Source organism: Hypomesus transpacificus, chromosome 23, assembly GCF_021917145.1.
Source record: "Hypomesus transpacificus isolate Combined female chromosome 23, fHypTra1, whole genome shotgun sequence".
In the NCBI taxonomy this organism is placed as follows: domain Eukaryota; kingdom Metazoa; phylum Chordata; class Actinopteri; order Osmeriformes; family Osmeridae; genus Hypomesus; species Hypomesus transpacificus.
This window is the reverse complement of record NC_061082.1, coordinates 11,591,631-11,612,972: the sequence shown is the minus strand read 5'-3', so window position 1 is coordinate 11,612,972 and position 21,342 is coordinate 11,591,631. Positions and strand designations below refer to the sequence as shown.

At 41.5% G+C, this 21,342-nt stretch overlaps 2 protein-coding genes across 2 annotated transcripts; one reads left to right on the top strand and one right to left on the bottom strand.

Moving 5' to 3' along the window:
* Positions 1–14,094: 14,094 nt before the first annotated feature.
* On the bottom strand, positions 14,095–15,036 carry LOC124485622 (olfactory receptor 2K2-like). The gene has a single exon (XM_047047333.1). The coding sequence runs from the start codon at positions 15,028–15,030 to the stop codon at positions 14,095–14,097; it is 936 nt and encodes a 311-aa protein (XP_046903289.1). The 5' UTR covers positions 15,031–15,036.
* Positions 15,037–19,643: 4,607 nt separating this feature from the next.
* On the top strand, positions 19,644–20,582 carry LOC124485821 (olfactory receptor 1D2-like). Its single transcript, XM_047047654.1, has one exon. It carries the CDS (start codon positions 19,644–19,646, stop codon positions 20,580–20,582), a length of 939 nt encoding a protein of 312 aa, XP_046903610.1.
* Positions 20,583–21,342: the final 760 nt, after the last annotated feature.

The following is a 21,342-nucleotide window of genomic DNA, read 5'->3' as shown; positions in this document are numbered from 1 at the left end:
TAAATGGCATGCAAATTGTATTTTTTTCATCAGACACAGTTAGACTATATACCACCCACCCCAAGCAAACAAGTTATTTTAGAAGTTCAGGAAGGCCTATGCTGAACATATCTACTGCCTACTAGATATTACCAAGTTCAGTCAGATGTTGGCGTATGCTGCGTAGTTCCCTCTACTGTTCTTCACTCCTATGTACAGTCTGTTTATAGTCTGTAATCACATCAACACCTCAGTTGTCCTGGGAATTCAAGGCCTATGAGTGAACGGAACTTGTGTGGTTGGTGAGAAGACATCACCACCGAGATATTCAATTGGTTGGATAAAAAAACATACTGTCTAATAACATAAAGACATTCATGAATTAAAGGTCTCTGCACTGTGGTAAAATAACCACAACTCATTTACCTTGCTATATAATCATGTAGCCCTGTGGGATTTTGGGATAGTTTCATAATCACTGTATTTCCATTTGTTTACTTTATTTGAAATGGTACGATTTATAATGTTAAATATGTTTAAAATGTTATATTTCAAAAGATATGTTTAACAGTTAAAAAGGTTATTGTGTAAGAAACTATATGGCACATTTAATAATTTAGGACGGTACATACTTTATTGTGAAGAGTTTGGAGTGACGAGGTCGTGTCTGCTGTTTGTGGATTGGTGGAGAGTGTGAGAGAAGGAGGAAGGGGAAGCGAGAAGGAGAATGGCAAAAGAGTTGTGGTAGTCCTGTGTGAGTGAAAGAGAAGAAAACGTGAAAAATATTAGTGTTTGTTGTTTTATTATCGGCGAGATAGTGAAGACAGACATTAATTCTACGGACACGAAGCAAAAAAGAGTGCTCCAGCTAGCCTAACTTACTGTGTGTAAACTAGCTAGCTAGCACTGGCTGTTTATTCACTAACCCAGTGAATTAGCTAGCTGTTCGGGCCAACACGGCTGAACGCGGCAAGTCGGGTGTGGGTTGTTGCCAGCGCGGGGACAATTTGCACTGTAGTTTGTGTAAACATAAGAAAACCAGATGGCGCCGTGAGCTACGTGGATGCTCACGGTTCCTCTGGCCACGTTGGATGAAGAACGCGGACACCAACGCTTGCTAATCGTCGAGCAACTGCCGTTCCTCGTTGTCCTGCGGTCTGAGTGAGGTATCACTGATAAACTGAGACACACAACTAGGGATGCACCGAAATGAAAATTATTGGCCGAAACCGAAACCGAATATACTGAAACAGTTGGCCGAAAGCCGAAACCGAATACCGAATGTGGCTTTTGCTGTTTTTCATTCATTTTGCTTTAATCTTTCACCATTGCATGAATAAAACAATTAAATGTCCTTTATAAACTTTTTTGTCTTGCTTTTCAATAAAACAAAATCAATTACATATTTGATACAAACGATCTATTTAATACTGAACGTTTTCTAACATTCCAGAAGACCTAATTTAAGAACAATTTACCCTTAAATAAATTAGTAAAACAAAATACTTTTTATTTGGCCATCTTTGAGCCCCCCTAACATCGGCCTTAAACAAGAAATTAACTGCATTTACTCTGTATGCTCACAACAAAAAAAGTGCATTAACAACTGCTTGAAAAAAAAAAAAAAGTGGGGGCCGAGGGGGCTGAACACAAATGGGGCAGTGCCCTATTTCTGACAGTGTATTTAAATAACAGGCAACTTTAATAAACTAAAATAAGTCTATTTCAGGAAAAGTGGCAGGTTCTTCTTGATTAAAAGGAGCTTCTCTGCTTTGTCACATGAAAGTCTGTTCCTCTTCTCATCGATGACGTGAGAAGCAGCGCTAAACAGTCTCTCGCTATCGGTGCTTGTGCATGGAGCAGATAAGTATCTAGGATGGGAACGGAGAATCGAAACAGTTATCTCATAGCATCGACATTGTAGGCTATCAGTTTTTTGTAGTTTTTTAATTGATGACGGCATGTGTTTCTTTTCTGCCTAAGAAATAATTAAATTTTTGAATGCCGGTAGGCTATATGCCTTCTATTTTTCCACACTAAAGTATAATAGTTCAAAATATATAGCATAATAAGAACTTTATGAATAACATATTTAATTCAATTTCCTAAATAGCTAACCTGCGTGCCGTCTGTGCCAAGTGGGGAAAGCGGCCTTGATTGGCCCTCCAATATCCGAGAGGGTTATTGCTCCTGGGGATGGGGACTTCTGATAGAAAAGCATCCAGTTGTTGAGCTGTTGAGCTTGTCTTCTGACTGGTATTTGGATTGCTCTCTTGGAGAATCTCTTCGAACATGTCAGACAGTAAGGGTTTGCGCAGCTCATCATCTGTAGTGCGTGCCCTTTTTTTCTCCACGCCATCTCCCCGTTCTGCTGCGCTGTGCGTCATGCCACCGTCTACATCACACAGCGGCTTTTGCAAATCCAACTCAGCCTGTATCATGTCCCTTGTGCGCTGCTTTTTCCCCACATCCAAGTAATGATCCTTATATCTTGGAACAAGTACTGTCGTGATGCAGTACAGCGGTTCGGAATCTGCCTTGCTAAAACGAGTGTTCACAGCATCTAAGAGCGCACTTTTTGTTGTTCTCACTCCGTGGTCTGTTTCAGCCTCTTTGCCTAAAAGACGCTTTAATGCTGCTAGTAAGGGGATAACGTCTGCCACAGATGCACCCGATGAGCTTATCTCCTTCGTTATCTGCTCAAAGGAGGCAAGGAGAGAGAGAATGTTCTCTATTAAAACCCACTGGTATGCGCTGAATGTCGCGGGGAGATCATGTGTATCGGCAGTGTATGAAGCCAGGACTCGCTTTTGTGCAAAAAGGCTTTCCAGCATGTAATACGTACTGTTCCACCTTGTGCTCACATCTTGTTGGAGACGTTTCGGTGGCATTCCCAATTGCTCTTGGATTGCTTGTAGGCGCCCATAGGCAAGCGGAGAATGCTTGAAATGGCCCACAATTTTCCTGCCGGTCGCAATTACATCCGCTATACTGCGCTGACTCAACACTCCCTCGTTGACGGCCAGTTGAAGCGTGTGGGCCATGCACCTTATGCCTTTAAGGTTGCTGTCTTCCATGGCTTTGGTCATATTTCTTGCATTGGTCACTCACTATCGCATGCACTTTGGATGGGTCGATACGCCAAGTGTCAAACATTTTGGCAAATGCATCTGAGATGGCTGCGGCTGTATGGGAGCCTCTGAACTCTTGCGAGTGAAGAACAACCTTTTGTAGGTTGAACTCAGTGTCTATCCACTGTGCCGTTAAACTCAGCATGCTGGTGGGACTGACATCCGAGCTCCATATATCTGTAGTGAAGCTAAAGGCTGCAATATCTGTAGCCAAGAGCTCGTGGACGTGGGTTGACACAACGTTATACATTTCGGGTAAGCATACATCCGAGAAATGCCGTCTACTTGGGACAGTGTAACGGGGCTCAATATGTCCCATTAGCCTACGGAACCCTACGTCCTCTACAACTGAGAAGGGTTGGTCATCCAAGGCAATGAATTCCATTACTTTAGTTGTAATGCCCTTAGCTTTAGCACTGTCACTGCCAAACTTTTTTGCCTTTTCAAAAACGTCAGCCACAGATGGAGTGTGTGAGCTGGGTAGGCCTACTTTCCTTTTAGTTGCTGCCGCGGTGGTGTCTCTCTCGTACTCCTCATGTTGTCTGGGGTGTTTGGATTTAAGGTGATGAATTAAGCCTGATGTGGTGAAGGTCTTCGCAGATGTTCCCCCTCTAGAAAGTTCAGCAGAACACTGTCTGCAAACGGCCTTATTTTCTCCGTTTTCCGACACTAAAATGCTTCCACACTGCTGACATGTTTGCTGCATGAAGTGTGCGCAGATTGTTTTCTCTCTACTTGGTATTTTGTTGTTAACAGGTGCGCTCGGCTCTTTTTTCATCTCCGTTTATTGTCATTTAGTTGTTTACAAGTGCATGCGGACCCTTTTTCATCTCCCTTTATTGTCAGTTAGTTGTTAACAAACTTACCTGCGGCTCTTTTTTAATCCGTCTTTTTTAGAAGTGCACCAGGCTCATTCCACACTGGTTGCTTTAAAAAAAATAAAAACTAGAAAGGTTCGGTGTAATTTTTTCGGCGTTTTTACTCCTTCGGCCGAAACCGAAAATTATGTTTTTGGACATTTTCGGCCGAATATTTTCGGTGGCCGAATATTCGGTGCATCCCTACACACAACACTACAAATGGTACCATATTTTTGTTTGGCTCAATAGAGTGAAGTGACCATTGGTTTTAGGTCTCACGGCACCCGAGCATCGTATCAGGCCTGCAATGGGTTTTAGTTGGGGATCATTCTGAATGTGCCTGTGTGTGTGTGAATGTGAGTTGTGTATTTTGCATGTAATGTATGGTCAATGTGTTTTGTTATTACTAAAAGTACTCTAAACGTGTATTTACTGGAAAACCTACAAGTGTGTATTTCATTTCTGTTAATGTGTGTATCTTCTTGTTGGGAAAATAGTAATAAGTCTAAGTTAAAAAATAATCTATAAAGCTGAATACTGGGCATTAATTAATTAATTTAAGAGAGAGAGATATCTCTCACTAAAAGAAGAATTCGGGGAGCGCACTCCAAAATAGTATACGAAAAGCTAAGGGGCGCTACATAAAATGGGGGCTCGTCCGGGATGATAATTAGTTCATTAAGGTCAATAAGAAGTTAGTAATTATAAATTAATATAAGCTTTAGCAGTTAACATTAGTCTCAGTCTCAGAGTAGCACAGTAGGATTAGTTAAAGAGCTCAAAGACTGGTGCAGAAGAGAAGAATTGGATGAACACCATAGTTTAATGGTGCTGATCCCAGAAGAAGTGGAGAATGCAGTGATTGAAGAAGCCATGGGAACCATCAAAGCCTTAGGCCGAGTGCGAGTGGTAGGACGGACACTCAGTTTAAAGCTTAATCGCCTTACAGTGCTCTGTGAGAGCAAATAGAGGGTGGACCCTGATAGAGTTCCTTCTGTTTTGGTGTCGGCTGACCAAACAGAGAAGTGGAGGATAGTTATCGCTTCTGAAATTTCTGGTTCTGGCGGTAGTGTTTCTCCAAACCCATTGAAGAGTTTGTTGGAAGATCCACCAGCGGGCGGCTCGGCTGAGTCCATTATTCGTGCTGTAGGTGATTTGTTGGCCAAGATGGAGACACCATCGGGGGAGAACAGCAGTTACCGTCGTTTGAGAGTATTCTCTGGTACTTTACCGACCCCTGTTGGGGAAGAATCTTTAGAGCATTGGTTAGAGCATGCGCGTCTGATGCTCGAGGAGAGCGATTGTTCCGCTAAGGAAAAAACAACGGCGTATCATGGAAAGTCTGAAGGGTCCTGCGTTAGCTATTGTAAAGGCTGTGCGGACTGCTGATTCAGGGATTAGTCAAGCTCATTGCTTAGAAGCCATTGAGAGTGCTTTTGGGTCTGCTGAGACAGGTGAAGACCTCTATTTTGCCTTTAGGTTGCTACAGCAGCAGCCAAAGGAGAAGTTGTCTGAAGTTGTTTCTTAGAAGATTAGAGTTGTCGTTGACAAAGGTGGTTGATCGTGGAGGTCTACCTGCAGACTGTGCCAATTGTGCTCGAGTGGCGCAGCTGCTGAGAGGTGCTGTTCACTCTGATATGATGCTGGTTCAGCTCAAACTCAGGGAACGGAAGGAAATCCCCTCCTCATTTTTGGAATTGCTGAGAGAGATACGAAATGAAAAGGAGTATGAATCTTCAAGGATGAAGTTGAACACGTCCGTCCTGCGCGTTCATACACAGTCAGATAGGGAAAATAGACAGGAGGATATTGACAGTTTACGATCAGAGATTCAAGAACTCAAGTCAATGTTCACTTCCATGAGACCCTTGCAAAGCCAAGTTGTGGCAGATAACCACGTACCTCTCACAAAAGGGCCTACCTCAGGGGATAATGAAGTAGCTGCCTTAGGAAAACAAGTGAAGAATCTCCAAAAGCAAATGGCAGGTCATAACCCCAAAGCCTCAGAATACCCTGCTACAGTTCTTAGAGTAGAACCTTCAAGACAAGCCCATAGTGATAATAGAAAGCAACTGTCTAACAAAGGTGAGGGGATCTTTTGTTATCGCTGTGGAGAAAACGGCCATTACTCTGCTAAATGCCAAAATGCAGAGAATCAGGCCAAAGTGATACAGAAGTTGATCCACTCGCTAAAGAAAGCTAAACAGAGTGAATCTTCCTCTCAAGCAGAAGAGAGTCATCCCACAGTGTGCTCATCTAAAAAAAGTGAGGTGATGACCCAGAAAAAAGACATTCCTCCGGGACTGATTGGCCCCTCTTCGATCGTTCCTGTGAAGATAAATGGCCAACAGAGTGATGCACTCCTGGATAGTGGCTCACAAGTCACAATTATCTTTGAGACCTGGTATAAGAGCCACTTACCTGATGTCTCCATCCAGCCAGTGTCAGGTTTGGGGGTTAAGCAACACTAGTTACCCCTACCTGGGATATGTCGTAGTGGAGATGGAGTTTCCAGAGAAGGTCACAGGCACAAAGGAGACGCTTTCCGTCTTGGCTTTGATTTGCCCAAGTCCTCAAAGCCCTGAGCAGACCCCTGTGATCCTAGGCACAAATGCAAACCTGTTCCAGAGACTGTCCAGACTCTGCAAAGACACAACAGGCATTGGCAACATTGCCCAGACTCTTGGCATAGAAGCAAAGAAATCCATTGTACACACGGAACAACCTACCACTGAGAGTGAAGAGGATGAAGTGGGATGTGTGATGTGGATGGGCCCTGGTTCACTTACCTTACCCTCTGGGAGTGGATGCTGCACCATTTGTGAAGTCGAGTGGACAAAGTCTCAGGATAAAAACATGTTGATGGTTGAGGCCTCACCTTCCGTCCCATTACCATCTGGAATATTGCTGCAGCCTATGGTCGTGCCAAGTACATCAGTTGACAAGGACCACTTTACTGTGCTTCTCCAGAATGAGTCCCTGAAAGACACAGTCTGTCTTAGGCCAGCTGTGTCACGCTGATCCAGTCGTTCCTACTCGGAAGCTTGAAGCAGAGACAATGACTCTTCCAACAGAGTTAGATCCTCAACTGATCCAGTTTGGCGATTCGCCCTTTCCCCATCAATGAAAAGAGCGACTTCGTAAAAAATTATGTGAGCGAGCAAGCGCATTCTCATTACATGAATGGGACGTTGGCCTGGCTAAGGATGTCGAGCATCACATCAGGATGACAGACCCAAAGCCATTCAGAGAGCGATCAAGGTGCCTAGCTCCAGCAGATATTGGCGATGTTCGTAAACACTTGCAGGAGCTGTCAAAGGCTGGTATTATCAAAGAGTCACATAGCCAGTATGCCTCACCCATTGTGATAGCCAGAAAGAAAAACGGGAGTATCAGAATGTCCATTGACTATAGGACCCTTAATAGCCGTACGGTTCCAGACCAGTACACAACTCCTCGCATAGATGATGTGTAAACATATACACATAAACAGCCTTCATTTGTCCCCTTGGATTCTTTGAATTTTCAAGAATGCCCCAAGGCATAACGGGAGCGCCTGCAACCTTCCAGAGACTTATGGAGAAAGCGGTCGGTGATATGAATCTCCTTCAGGTGTTAGTTTATTTGGACAACCTCATAGTCTTTGGACGTTCATTGGAAGAACATGAAGAGCGCCTCCTGCGAGTGCTAGATAGACTTAAAGGGTTAAAACTCTCCATTGACAAGTGTCAATTTTGCCAACCCAGGGTCAAGTATGTAGGTCACATAGTTTCGGCGGAGGGCATTGCTACTGACCCTGAAAAACTGGAAGCAGTGTCTAGGTGGCCTAAGCCCACGGACCTCAAGTCGCTGCGGTCTTTTCTAGGTTTCTGTGGGTATTATCGACGCTTCATAGCAAATTACTCTGCGATAGTGAGGCCCCTCACAGAACTGTCAAAGGGCTATGCACCCACCCAGCATGGAAGAAAGCCTGTCCCAGAGAAGACCAAAACTTACTTTAAAGATTCAGAACCATTCAATGACCGATGGGATCCATCCTGCACGGACGCGTTCAATCGTATCATTCAGTGTTTGATCAACGCACCTGTGCTGGCATTTGCTGATGCCAATAAGCCATACGTTTTACACACAGATGCAAGTTTCAAAGGGCTTGGTGCCGTACTCTATCAGGAACATCCGGAAGGGTTGAGACCTGTGGCATTCGCCAGCAGAAAGTTGAGCTCTCCAGAACAGTGATACCCTGTACACCAATTAGAGTTTCTGGCGTTGAAATGGGCCGTAGTTGATAAATTTCATGACTACCTCTACGGGGCCAAGTTCACCGCATGCACCGACAATAACCCTTTGACGTACGTACTCACCACGGCCAAGCTCAATGTGACAGGTCATCATTGGCTTGCAGCCCTGGCCACCTATGATTTTGACGTAAAGTATAGGCCTGGTAAAACAAACATAGATGCTGACTTGCTGTCTTGCAACTTACCTGAAAACGGTGACGAGTGGGATCTCATGTCTCAGAATGTGGTGAAGTCCATATGTCGGCAGGTACAAGTGGATGAATCCACAAAGATGTCCCCCAGAAATGTGGAACAGTTAGGAGCTTCGCCAGCCTGTATCCCTGAGGTGTATGCCTTTCTGTCTCAGTTACACCTGAGCATGCTGGAGCAACTGTCAAAAGCTGACTTGATGGCTGTTCAGAAAATGGATGTCGTCATTAGACCAGTGATTGAGGCTATGAAACGGGGAGTCTGGCCTAAAAATAAAGACTTAAATCTAGAAATACGGCTGATAAGGAGGGAAGTTAGCAAACTTCTGATGAGAGATGGACTGCTGTTCAGAGCAAGCAAGAAAGATGCAGAGGAGACACTACAGCTTGTGCTGCCTTCTGAGTTCAGAGAATTGGTGTTGCACTCTCTTCATTATGACATGGGCCACTTAGGGGTTGAAAGGGTCACCGAACTCCTAAGAGCAAGATTCTACTGGCCCAAGATGGCTCATGAGGCAGAGCAATATGTGCGGAACTGTGGACTGTGCATTACTCGTAAAACACCTGCCAAGAAAGCTGCTCCCTTACACCACATCACAAGCAAGGGGCCAATGGATCTCGTATGTATTGACTTCCTGTCAATAGAACCCGATTCCAAAGGCATTAGTAATGTGTTAATCGTTACCGACCACTATACCAGATATGTTCAGGCCTTCCCTGCAAAGAACCAGAAAGCCCTAACGGTAGCAAAGATCCTTGTGGAAAAATATTTTGTTCACTATGGCTTACCTGCTAGGATTCATTCTGATCAGGGAAGAGACTTTGAGTCCAGACTGACACAAGAGTTTCTGACGACCTTGGGAATACGAAAATCACAAATGACTCTGTATCATCCCCAAGGGGATCCCCAGCCAGAACGTTTTAACCGAACTCTGCTCTCAATGCTGGCTACTTTGGGCCAAGAAAAGAAGAGATCCTGGAGTCAGCAAGTAGCCTCATTAGTGCATGCGTATAACAGCACTAAAAGTGATGCGACGGGATACTCCCCTTATTATTTAATGTTTGGTAGGGAAGCAAGACTACCTGTAGACTTGTGCTTCAAGAACTCCAAAGATGGAACTGAGGAGAAAAACATTTCCAGTATGTGGAAAGCCTGAAGCGTGACTTGCAAAAAGCCTATCAACTTCCTAGTCAAACTGCAGACAAGACTCACTTGCGGAACAAGAGAACTTATGATCAGAAGGTCAGTTTTCAGAACATACAGGAAGGTGACCGTGTTCTTCTGAAGAATCTAGGGCTCAAAGGGAAACGCAAGCGTGAAAGTCGATGGAGTTCCATACCCCATGTAGTTGTAGAAAAGCTGCCGAATTTACCGGTATTCCGAATAAGACCCGAAGGAGGCACAAGCAGAGTAAGGACCCTCCATCGCGATCACATCTTACCTATTGGACAAACTGTGAGGATCCCAGCAGATCGAGAAAACGAAGAAACCCCTGGGAGACCAAGAACACGTTCGACCAGACAAAGACAACAGATAGTAAGACAAAGAGAAGTACCAGAGATGACAGATTAATCATCTGATGAGGAGTGTGACCACCCCCGTAGACCATTCCGGGAGTATGTGGAACACTTACTAAAAGAAAGAGAAGTGTCTAACAGAGTCTCGGTGAGGTCAGAGAATGGAGACGCTATAGAACTAAGTCCTGTACAGTCTGCTGAAGAGCTAGAATCTGACAGAGAAGACCGAGGTTGTGCGATGACAGAGTCGGACCCTTATGGTTCTGAAACAGACATGGATGCTAGAAGAAAAACTCCCATGGCACCAAAAGTTAGGCTGAGCTCTAAAACAAAGATCAATAGAGTACTTAGACCCAGACTAACTGACAAAAGACAAATAAAACCAGTATTAAGACTTACTTATGATGAGCCTGGAAAAGCCAGTGAGCAACCACGTACCATAATAGTTCATAGAGGCATTATCATTAAGTTAGGTGGAAACTAGTTCCTCCTTGATTCAATAATAGGAGGTGACGATCCTAAAAACAAATGAAAGTTATCCACATAGTTTAATGTTGGGAATATGTTTTATGTCTCATGAGGACATGTAGACATTTAGAAAGGGGAGGATGTAGCCCTGTGGGATTTTGGGTTAAATATTTCACTATTTATTTTGCACACTAAAGTTTTCTATTTATAATTTCAGTACATTATGGGGCTTATCAGTGGAGGAACTACAAGAAACTCCATGGCCATGAAACACAAATGCATATATTGTCTCATCTCAAAAATAAGTTAACAAAGGTTTTTAAGGTTTAAAGGTTTATAACTCCCATTCCACAATAGAGCAAGCGGATATCCAGAATTAGAATGAAAACAAAAATGTAATTAAGAAATTAGAAAATAGGACTTTGATGGTAAAAGGATGAAACTCGAGAAACGGTTGGAAATGTAATACCATTGTGTAAAATGAAAAAAATATTAGGGATTGTATTAGGCTCTCATGAATGTACAGCTGTAAGGCTGGGTGTCAAACCTGCCCCCACCTCTCATATGCTAAAGTCTGGAGTTTCTGGACGGTCTCAACTTGATGGCTCTCACACCCCATTTAAGATGTGGTCTGATTGGTTGTTCTTGTGTATAAAGGGAATTGTAATGCATTGTTCTTTGGATTCTTCATCTCCTGAGACCTTCTCCTCAGTTTTCCCTTGTCCTACTGTCCTACTCCTTGCTCACCTCTTGCTTTCTCTCTGATTTACAATGATCACGGTAGAGTGGGTAAGATTTAAAGCCTTCATTTTTTGTTTGCCTTGTAATTGATTTCATTCATTTGCAATGTTATTAAATGCGTATTTCATTTAACCGTACTTTGACCATTCTTGCTCTGCTTTAACCCATATTGTCAAATACCTGGAATTCTTTTGGTTTTGGCATTAATGGTTCATGCTAATACTCTGTTCAGTTTCCCATCTTCCTTTAAACCATAGGGGAATTCGTTTTGGTTGCTTGGCCAATATTTAACCCCCTACACAGCCTAATATATTAATTCCCTTGAGTGGACAAAACAAACAAACATAATTCAGGATGTAATAAATGGCCTACATATTGCCATAGGTCTATCTGTTTTTGCAAAAGAACAGGTGTAACACCAAATGTTGTGACCATCGTGTTCTGTGATCGTCACTGTTGTTGTTACGGTGTGTTTTGGGGTAGGACGCAACACCTCATAAATCTCATCTGCTTGTCACAACAATAATGCAGGACCACACTCATAATATATTTTGGGGGGGACACATACCCCCCAGATATTCAAATCTGGTCAAAATGTCCCCCCCAATATATTGAAATAAAAATAACAAATAAATGTGCTACGCTACGACACGCCACACACAATGTCAAATTATCATAAAAAATGTATTCATATTCTTAACTAAATGTAAGAAGTTTTCAGGGGGGACCCTCAGACTCCCCAGCAGATTTCGTCCCCCCCAATGTTGACTCAATGGCTACGGCCTTGCAATAATGTAATTGATAATCTGTGTGTGTGTCTGTTTAACTGTGCAAGTTTTATAGTGGGATTTTAGTGCATCAAATGTTGTAATTTTGTAGGTGTCCATTTAAGAACCCAAGAGCGTACAGTACCACTTTTGATGTTGTTTTGATAAGCGCTTCAAGATCCCCAAAAGATTATTTGCCTCCAATTTTGTGATTGATCCCTTTCTGCCGTGTTGAGGTGCCACTATAGCTACATAATGTTGAGCTGCACTGTGGCCTACACAGTGTGACTTTAGTTGAGCTCCACTAAGTGATTGAACCACACTGTTTTGAATAGCTGTGTATTGCTCTGATGAGTGGTTCAGTGGTTCATCGCTTTCTGTGACAAACTGATTTAAAAAAAAATCGAGATTAGGGACCAGCTCCGAATTAGCACTCAAACTACCTTGGTGGAAAAGCGATAAATGAGACCTCACTGTTTCATGGCTGGAAATACTTGGCACACCAACCAAACCGTCTCAGGACCATCTGTCCTTCCCATGCATAACCAAAAGACGGTCACTTCTCTGGTCACCAGCTGGACCTGTGCACAAGAGGTCACACTATGAGGTCTCAGCCTACATGATGCGCATTAGCCTGGTGAGCCACCGGGGACGCCTCACACCTGAAGGTTTCTGTCAGGATTTGCTGTCATTCAGTCATGGATGAACGTTAATTTGTGAAAGGGCGAAGATCCAGTACCATGTCAGGGCACTGCTCTAAGTGCCTGCAAGCCGTTTCAACCATGTTGGTGTTGACCTTGTGGGTGCCCTCTCTCCCTTCATCCCTGTGGTTTAATCACCTACTCACCATGGAGGACAGGACCAACACGTGGACAGTTGTTTCACTGATGTAGCTTGGCTGTTCAAATGGACCTGGTTTAACAACTTTGCGCACCTTCAATCTCTGATCTCGACCCACAGTTCACCTTGACTAATGGATTGTTGGATCGTTGCACACTCTCAGGCTAAAGCTCCATCACACCATTGCTTGACCACCCACAAGCCAACAGCCTGTGTGAGGCTGTGTGATGGTTGCCCTGAAAGATGAGGGCTTTCACAATCTTCATTTGTGGGTGTCTGAATGGAGACCTGCAATCCTGTTCTACAGACAAACACTCTGGGTGCCTGTGAAATACTGCAATCCTATAAGAACAAATACTCTGGGAGTGGATTTTGTGCCGGTTGCCTTTGTATCTTTGCTCACATCTCAAATTTCGAGTTTGCGAATTTCCCCATTGTGGGACTAATAAAAGATTATCTTATTTTATCTCAGAAGATCTCTGATCTGTTCTAAAAAGCTGCTGCTTTTGTTCTAATGCACACTTCTCAATGGACCAGCCGACTGTACTAATGCAGTTCTCCTCCCGCCATGAATACTCTCATCATTCCTCAATCCATTATAATATGAGGTTTTTAGAACACTAATACTAGCCCGAAACGAAAGGATATCTTTCAGTTCAACCTGCGGCGCTGAAAATAAAATGTCATTTTTTAAGTAGCAGCAGCATGACAGGAATGTGATGAATGAAACATTAAGCTTCTTGTTGTAAAATTTACAGTTTTGCCTGTATTGTTTGACTTTTCTCCTGTATTATACTTATTGCCTTGTTTGCCTGCCTATGACCCATTGTCTGTACCTTGACTCTGCCTTTTGGATTACCTCTATTAACCTGTTTGCCTGTTGACGACTTCAGGACTATATTGTGACATTTATTGAACAAACTCTGCCCTTGGGTCTACCCTGTGGTGTGTGGCTTATTACATATACACAGAACAATTACATTGTCAAGTACAGGTTATCAACCATCATTAAAAAAGTTGTTTGAGTTGAGAAATCTTCATCTGTAGTCTGTTCAGCAATCTTAATTATTGATAAGATTCAGTTTAACAGCATTCATGAAACAGTTTCAGGGACTACTTGAAAAATAACATTAATTAATAACACTTACTTGGTTAGGTCCATCTGGTCATTACTTTTAATTCATCAACTTTCGATAGTCCATTCTTTTAAAATGGTTGTACATTTTCCTAAATAGATGTATGTGTTATGTAGGGAAATCTTGAAAAAGTCAATCGAGCCATTTGTTTGTTGAATATTTTACAATTTATTTTTGCATACATAAACTCAGTATTCTATTTCTAATTTTAGTCAGTTTAAGACCATAAATTAAGGGGTTAAGCAGTGGAGGAACTATTAAAAACTCCATGGCCAAGAAATTCTGTAGACTTTGTGGTATATCACTTGAGCCATAACGCATGTGCATTACATCAAAAAGCAAAGCAACTATGACATGAATCAATGACAGTAAATGTGGCACACAGGTCTGCATAAACTTTCCCCTGTCCTCTAAAGACCTCAAACACGATCTGACCAGATACACATAGGTACACACTATGAAAACAGCATGGACAAAATAAATTGCTATTGTAACAAGAGCAGTGGCATTACTTGGTGTTGATGATGTAATCCAATTGGTAGCAGAGCATGACAGTTGAGTGATCAAGAAGTTAGCACAATAAAGTTTAGGAATGTGTGAACCACATAACCTTAATCTGAAGGTAAATGTTGTACCAATAAACAAAAGAAACAAAGGAACAAACCAGGAGAAAGAGACTAACTGAGTGACACGCTGCTTAGTCATGACAGAGTGATACTGCAGTGGCCTACATATTGCTACATACCTGTCATATGCCATCACTGATAGAATAGAAAAATCACAACACGCATATGAATATAATACAAACGCTTGAATCAGACATCCTGCATAAGAACTAACATGAGCATAAGACAATAGATCCAACAGAAATTTGGGGTAGAATCCTGCAGTTCCATAAAGTCCACTGATGCACAAATTACACAGGAATATGTACATGGGCTCATGGAGGTTTTCATCTAAGATGATGGTCAGAATTAGAGCTATATTTATCAAAAGAATCACACAGTAACACAGTAAAGTGAATGAGAAGAGGGTGCCTCTATAGTGCATAATCCCTTCCAACCCAGAAAGAGTGAATACAAAAACGAGGGATTCATTGTCCATTATGAACCATAAACTGTAAGGAAAAGTATTCATCTAAATGTAATTGTGTAATCGTATTTTTTTCATTAGACCCCAATACTATGCGTAACTTTATATGAAATCTGAGACAAACAAACAGGTCATCTTATCTGTAGTCTAAGTCAGGAAGGCCTATGCTGAACACACCTACTGCCTACAAGATATTACCGAGTTCAGTCAGATGTTGGGGTGTGCTGCGTAGTTTCCTCTTCTGTTCTTCACTCCTGTGTACAGTTTGTTTATAGTCTGTGATCGCATAAACACCTCAGCTTGTTGTCCTGGGAATTCAAGATGACCCATGAGTGAACAGAATTTGTGTGGTTGATGAGAAGACATCACCACTGAGATATTCAACTGGTTGGGGAAAAAACATGATGTCTGATAACAAAAAGACATTCATGAATTGAAAGTCTCTGCAATGTGGTAAAAGAACCACAAGTAAATTAACTTTGCATCTAATTCCCCCAACAACTGCAAAAAAACATAGAGCCCATAGTTGTCCTTGAACTAATATCTCTGACTTTGTTGTGGAAAAAACCTCACACTGTTGAAATTATGAAGATGGGTAATGATTATGGATTTAATGCTTGAAAATGGCACTCTTAACCACCTTTTTTTAAGCATATGCTATATTACTTAAAACCAGATGCAAAGCTGTTGACCGATTATTATTGCCACTAAAACGTAGAAGATATTGAGCCCAAAATGTGAAGATCTGGATAATTAGGGGCTGAGTGCAAGAGAAGACTGTGTATATGCTTCTTCCATAGAAAACAAGAAGGCCCAGCTATCTCAGGAGGCATATTTACAGAAACCTAGTGCAGCTGGCTGTTCATGGTCAGAGCAAGCCTAAACATTTGAGAATTGTCTATGCCAAAAAGCACCTGCAATCTGAAACCCCAGGACAAGGGACCAATTGTGTAAGAATGCATAATGCATCTGTGACGAACAAGTATTAATAATACAATTATATATGTTGTATAGGGAGAAAATATATAAGATACATGTCCGGAGAAGAATTCTAGTCTTATCCCGGGATCTTGCTCACGTTCTTTTGGGAATCTTTGTCTGAATTCCAATAAAACACTTTGCATCAAACTTTGCTGAGTTCCAGTGCTGTTTTTAACTTGGAAAATTGGTTGAAGACTACAACTCCCACACTGCTACAGAAGCTTAGAACCAGCTTTAAATATTACCATCATTAAACAAGCAAGCCCAGAAATGCCATTTGAACCCATGTGTTTGAAATTGCGCTGAACACAGAACCATGCTACAGGACTGTTGGAATATCAAAATATTTTTTATTGGTATAAAGTGGGAGTCAGATGGCTGAGCGGGCTAGTAACCAGAAGGTTGCCGGATCGATTTACCGCCGTGCTAAAATGACGTTGTGTCCTTGGGCAAGGCACTTCACCCTACATGCCTCGGAGGGAATGTCCCTGTACTTACTGTAAGTCGCTCTGGTTAAGAGCGTCTGCTAAATGATTAAATGTAAATGGTATGACTGCAGATGAAGAGGTTGTAGGTTCAAATATTCCCCTGTACGTCACTTAAGGCATCTGCTAAATTAATATATTTTTACGTTATTATCGATATATAATCACATAGCTTAGAGTATATGGAGTCAGATGGCTGAGCGGTGAGGGAGTCGGGCTAGTAATTAGAAGGTTGCTGGATCGATTCCCCGCCATGCAAAATGACGTTGTGTCCTTGGGCAAGGCATTTTACCCTACTTGCCTCGGATAAGAGCGTCTGCTACACGACTAAATATAAATGTTAATGTAAATATAGACTTGTCCTGCTTGATTGAACATTACTTAATTCTGCTGTTAACTTTGTAGGTTTGGAAATGCAGACTAGAGCTACAGAACAAGAAAGGCTGCAAGGCAAATAATACAGATCCTGTAAAAGAGATGCAAGGTTGAAAATGCTTTGTGTCACTAAACTGTTTTGGGAAACCAGTTAAACATATTTTTAATATTACACCAAAATGAACAGATACAATAAAAAATATACAAAGATTTAAGTTCATGGGTCAACAAGCTAATGAAAACAGGACATGACAGACATTATCCCCGAAGTGATGCAACTTTACATTAATGAGTGTCATTAAGTTCCCTCATCCTTAATGACCACTTCTGCTGTGGCTCCAGGTCCCTGCTGGACCAACCTCCAGCCTGAAAGCACAGGCCTCTGGGAGCTGGCCTGGCTGGAGCTTCCTGATAATGGTAGCCCTTGGAAGGTCATTAGCTAATAAGGATTTCCTTCAAAACATAACATCTTTGTTCCAGGGAAAACAACATAAACAACAACTCTTCACATAAAATGACGTATTCCCAGGTGCTAATGGGAATTTAAGAAAAGCAATAACAAATTATTTCCGTAATGATTAGAAAGGTTTGATTGAAAATGCATATATGCATTGCATCCTGCTCAGACTTTCTCTCGTAACACAAATAAAAGGAATATACCCAGCTATAAAATAAGTATATGCGTATCCATGAAAGGGAATGTCATGGTTGCAAATTAGTTGAATTACTGTAGAATGTGTGAACTTATTTTTGTTGTAAACAACAAAGAATAATTGTTCAAATAACTGTCACCCTTATGCAATACCCCCAGTGTGTGAACTATGAAAGCGTAAACATGCTTATTTGTTCCTCAGATCATTAGTCCTCAATCCTTGGATGGCAATTTGAACCCTACAGACCTGTGAGACCAAATGGCAACAAGGCAAAACAAAGCTGTCCCTTTGTTGCCAACTGCCACTAGACCCAGAGAGACCCATACTGGCCCTGGTGATTCTGACCTCCCCCAAGACCAGTAAGAAAGGTAATGTGCAGCATGGGCCTACAGCAGCACCACTAAAGTGCAACTTTACAGGTCATCATTCTGAAAAGATGCATTGGAAGATAATACAGTGAGTGCCCATGAAATGACAGCTGGCAATTAATAAATGGTACTGTGTTGAGGTAATGAGCAAAATGTAATATTTGATTGTTGAAAATGTGGGTTGTGTGTGAGAGTGTGTGTGTGTTAGGTGAGGGACTGTCAGAAGTTCTTCATATTCATCCCTCCTTCGCCTCTTGCTATTCACATAATACTGACAATAGGGAGAATGGTCCTGATCAGGCCAGTTAGTTACCTCAAAATCATCAATAAGAAGACAAAGGCCCCAACTCACCACAACCCCTCTCATGTTCACACAACATGTTATTTCCACGGTTTGTTCGGAGCCAGTACAATAGTTAAGTCAGTTTGCAATTTATTTCAATCACTCAGACAATCCCTCAGTCAGTCTGTAGGGCATTTAACCTACATGCACTGTATGAGTTAGCACATTCTCCCAATATTGTCTTAGGTGATGGTTAGGTGAGGTTTGATGAAAATGTATCTGTACATTATCTGTACATTTGTATCAAAGTAAACCTTCCGACCATTAAATCGCCTTGTTTGTTGCATGTAAACAGTGGGAACATGCATGTGCCTCTTAAAAACAATGAAAGACTTGGTTTCGGGGTTGGGGCAGGCAACTTTACTTAACATGGGCCCCATCTGAGCCTGGCCTGAGGATATCTGTACCCTTTGAACCCCCTGACAACAGGCCTGCAGAGAGCTGCGCTGTCCATCCCCTTGCAGATAGTAAAACAGAACCAAAGGTTGAGGCTGGAGTAGTGGAGGCAACAAGAAAGAAGCATCCATGTGCATCCTGTGTCATACTTGGAGCAATATTAGAGTGTAAGGGAGCTCCTGGTCTTTAAATAGACTGTCCTGTCTGTAAGAGTGGTCATAAATAGACTGCCCTGTCTGTAAGAGTGGTCATAAATGTGCGAGAGATGACGGTGGTGCTGACTGACAGCAACAGACTGACGGTGTATCTTGGAGTCTCTGGATGATCCAGCTCCGCCTGTTTTTAAAGTTATCATCTCAGAAAATGGTCTCTTCATATTTTATCATAAATCTAGTAAATCATACATATCATACATATTTGAATATCGCTATATCGATCTTGAGGGTTTTTTGTTGGTTGAGGGGCAGTTCTATGGGCGTATGTGAAGCCCTCTGAGACATTTCTTGTAAAAAGGGCTATGCAAATAAATGTTGATTTGATTGTACTTTTGAACAACATTTACATTATTTTAAATGACTTAGTTATCTTACAAAGTTAAAGAATGTTTGGGGGAACATTTATTTTAAAACACCAGCACATACATCTACAGTCTGTTGAGAAACAGACAAAGCAAAGCAGTCATATCAGCAAAGCACATCATAGTGTGTTGACTAGATCCACAATCTCAATCCACAACACTGTTCCCACTTCCTGATTAGACACGACACATTTTCAGATTTGTATATGCATCTGAGGAGAGAATAAATGAAAAGATCCACGGTTGTAATTTCATAGCACAGGCTTAACATGGTCCAACGACTCTTTGCTTATCTTGTGTAAAATGTAAGGTTATGTTTAATATTAACTGGGTATCATACTTTATTATCAAGATCTCAAACCTTCAATAAGGATAGTGAATGAAAGGGACCTTTTCCCTTTCATTTTAGATAGCTTGCTCTTAATTTAATCTTATTATTTTTGCAAAATGGTAAATATGTCAGTAGTAACAGTATTCACGCTGTCTGGGTTTGGAGACATAACAGACTACAGGGTCCCTGTCTTTTCTGTCACTTTATTGTGTTACTGTGTCATTGTGCTAGTTAATGTTACGGTCATCTTGACAATTATTTTTAACAGAATCTTTCATGTGCCGATGTATATCTTTCTTTGTAATTTGTGCATTAATGGCCTTTTTGGTACTGCAGGATTCTACCCCAAATTTTTGATGGATCTGCTGTCTCGTTTGCAGGTCATCTCCTATGCAGCATGTCTGTTTCAGGTTTTTGTCATATATTCTTCTTTGTGCATTGATACTTGTCTGCTAGCTGTGATGTCCTATGACAGGTTTGTAGCAATATGTACACCACTGCAATATCACTCTGTCATGACTAAGCAGCGAGTGGCACAGTTAGTCTCTTTCTCCTGGATTGCTCCTTTTGGCCTTATAGCTGGTTCTATTATATTTACTTCACAACTGAGGTTGTGTGGCTCACACATACAGAAACTCTACTGTGCTAACTGGTTGGTTGCTAAATTGTCATGTGATGCGACCAGTTGGGTAACTTCATCCACACCAACCAATGTAGTTGCATATGTAACAATATTGTTTTATATTTTTCTTGGCATTTTCATAGTTTGCTCTAACATGCAGTTGATCAGATCATGTTTTAAGTGCTTGGAAAACAGAGGAAAGTTCATGAGTACTTGTTTACCACATTTATTTGCGTTATTTAACATTACAATTGCTACTCTATTTGATGTTATGCATATGCATTATGGCTCAAGCGATTTGCCACAGAGCCTTCAAAACTTATTGGCTGTTCAAATTCTAATAGGTCCTCCATTATTCAACCCCCTAATTTATGGTCTGACATTAACTCAAATTCGCAATAAAATACTGTGTAGATGTTCGAGGAATAAATAACAGTGTGTTGAGTATAATTAAACGGGAGGTACCATCAAAGGTGGGTCATAGGGAAATTAAACCTTACACAAACATTTTTATTCTAGAGGTTGCAAATTTGCTAAGCTGTGTCATTGACTTTGGGGTTGACAGTTGACAAAGGTTTGCTCAGAAAAAAGCAATTCTGAGTTCTATCTTGGCCCAGCCCCACAACAGTTACGATGTGCTTTTTATTTTAAATAAAACTAGTGGTTTCAGGGAGATGTGGAGGAATGGGAAGTGTGTCATTGATCTAGCTCTGTTTGTTTACATGAGTGATCCAGTTAGAATCTGACCCAGTTCTGAGCCAACTCACCTTAGTGATAGTGTACTAAAGTGTACTTGTTGCAGGATAACTTGTTCATAGAATTGTTAACATGTTTTGTTGCACAAATATTTAGTTTACCAAACATTCCTGAGACTTCAGATGCAAAGCCTCACACAAATCTGCCTGATCTCCTTTTATTATTAATGCACAGAAAAGAAAAAAAGTTGTTTATAACCATATTTTTCTTGTGGTACTTATTGTATTTTGAGCTTGAAGTTTAGTGTATATACACTATGTTTGTACTTTATTTTAATTTTACAATAAAAGAGTGGGTTTGGGCAACCGTTGTTATTGTGTATCTGAATCTTTATCATAGAACCAATTAGCACTGAATGAATGTGTCCATATTGTTATGCTGTCTCTAGTCTGCATCAATGATCTGGCAATATTATGAACTTCAGAGTTACTGTCAGA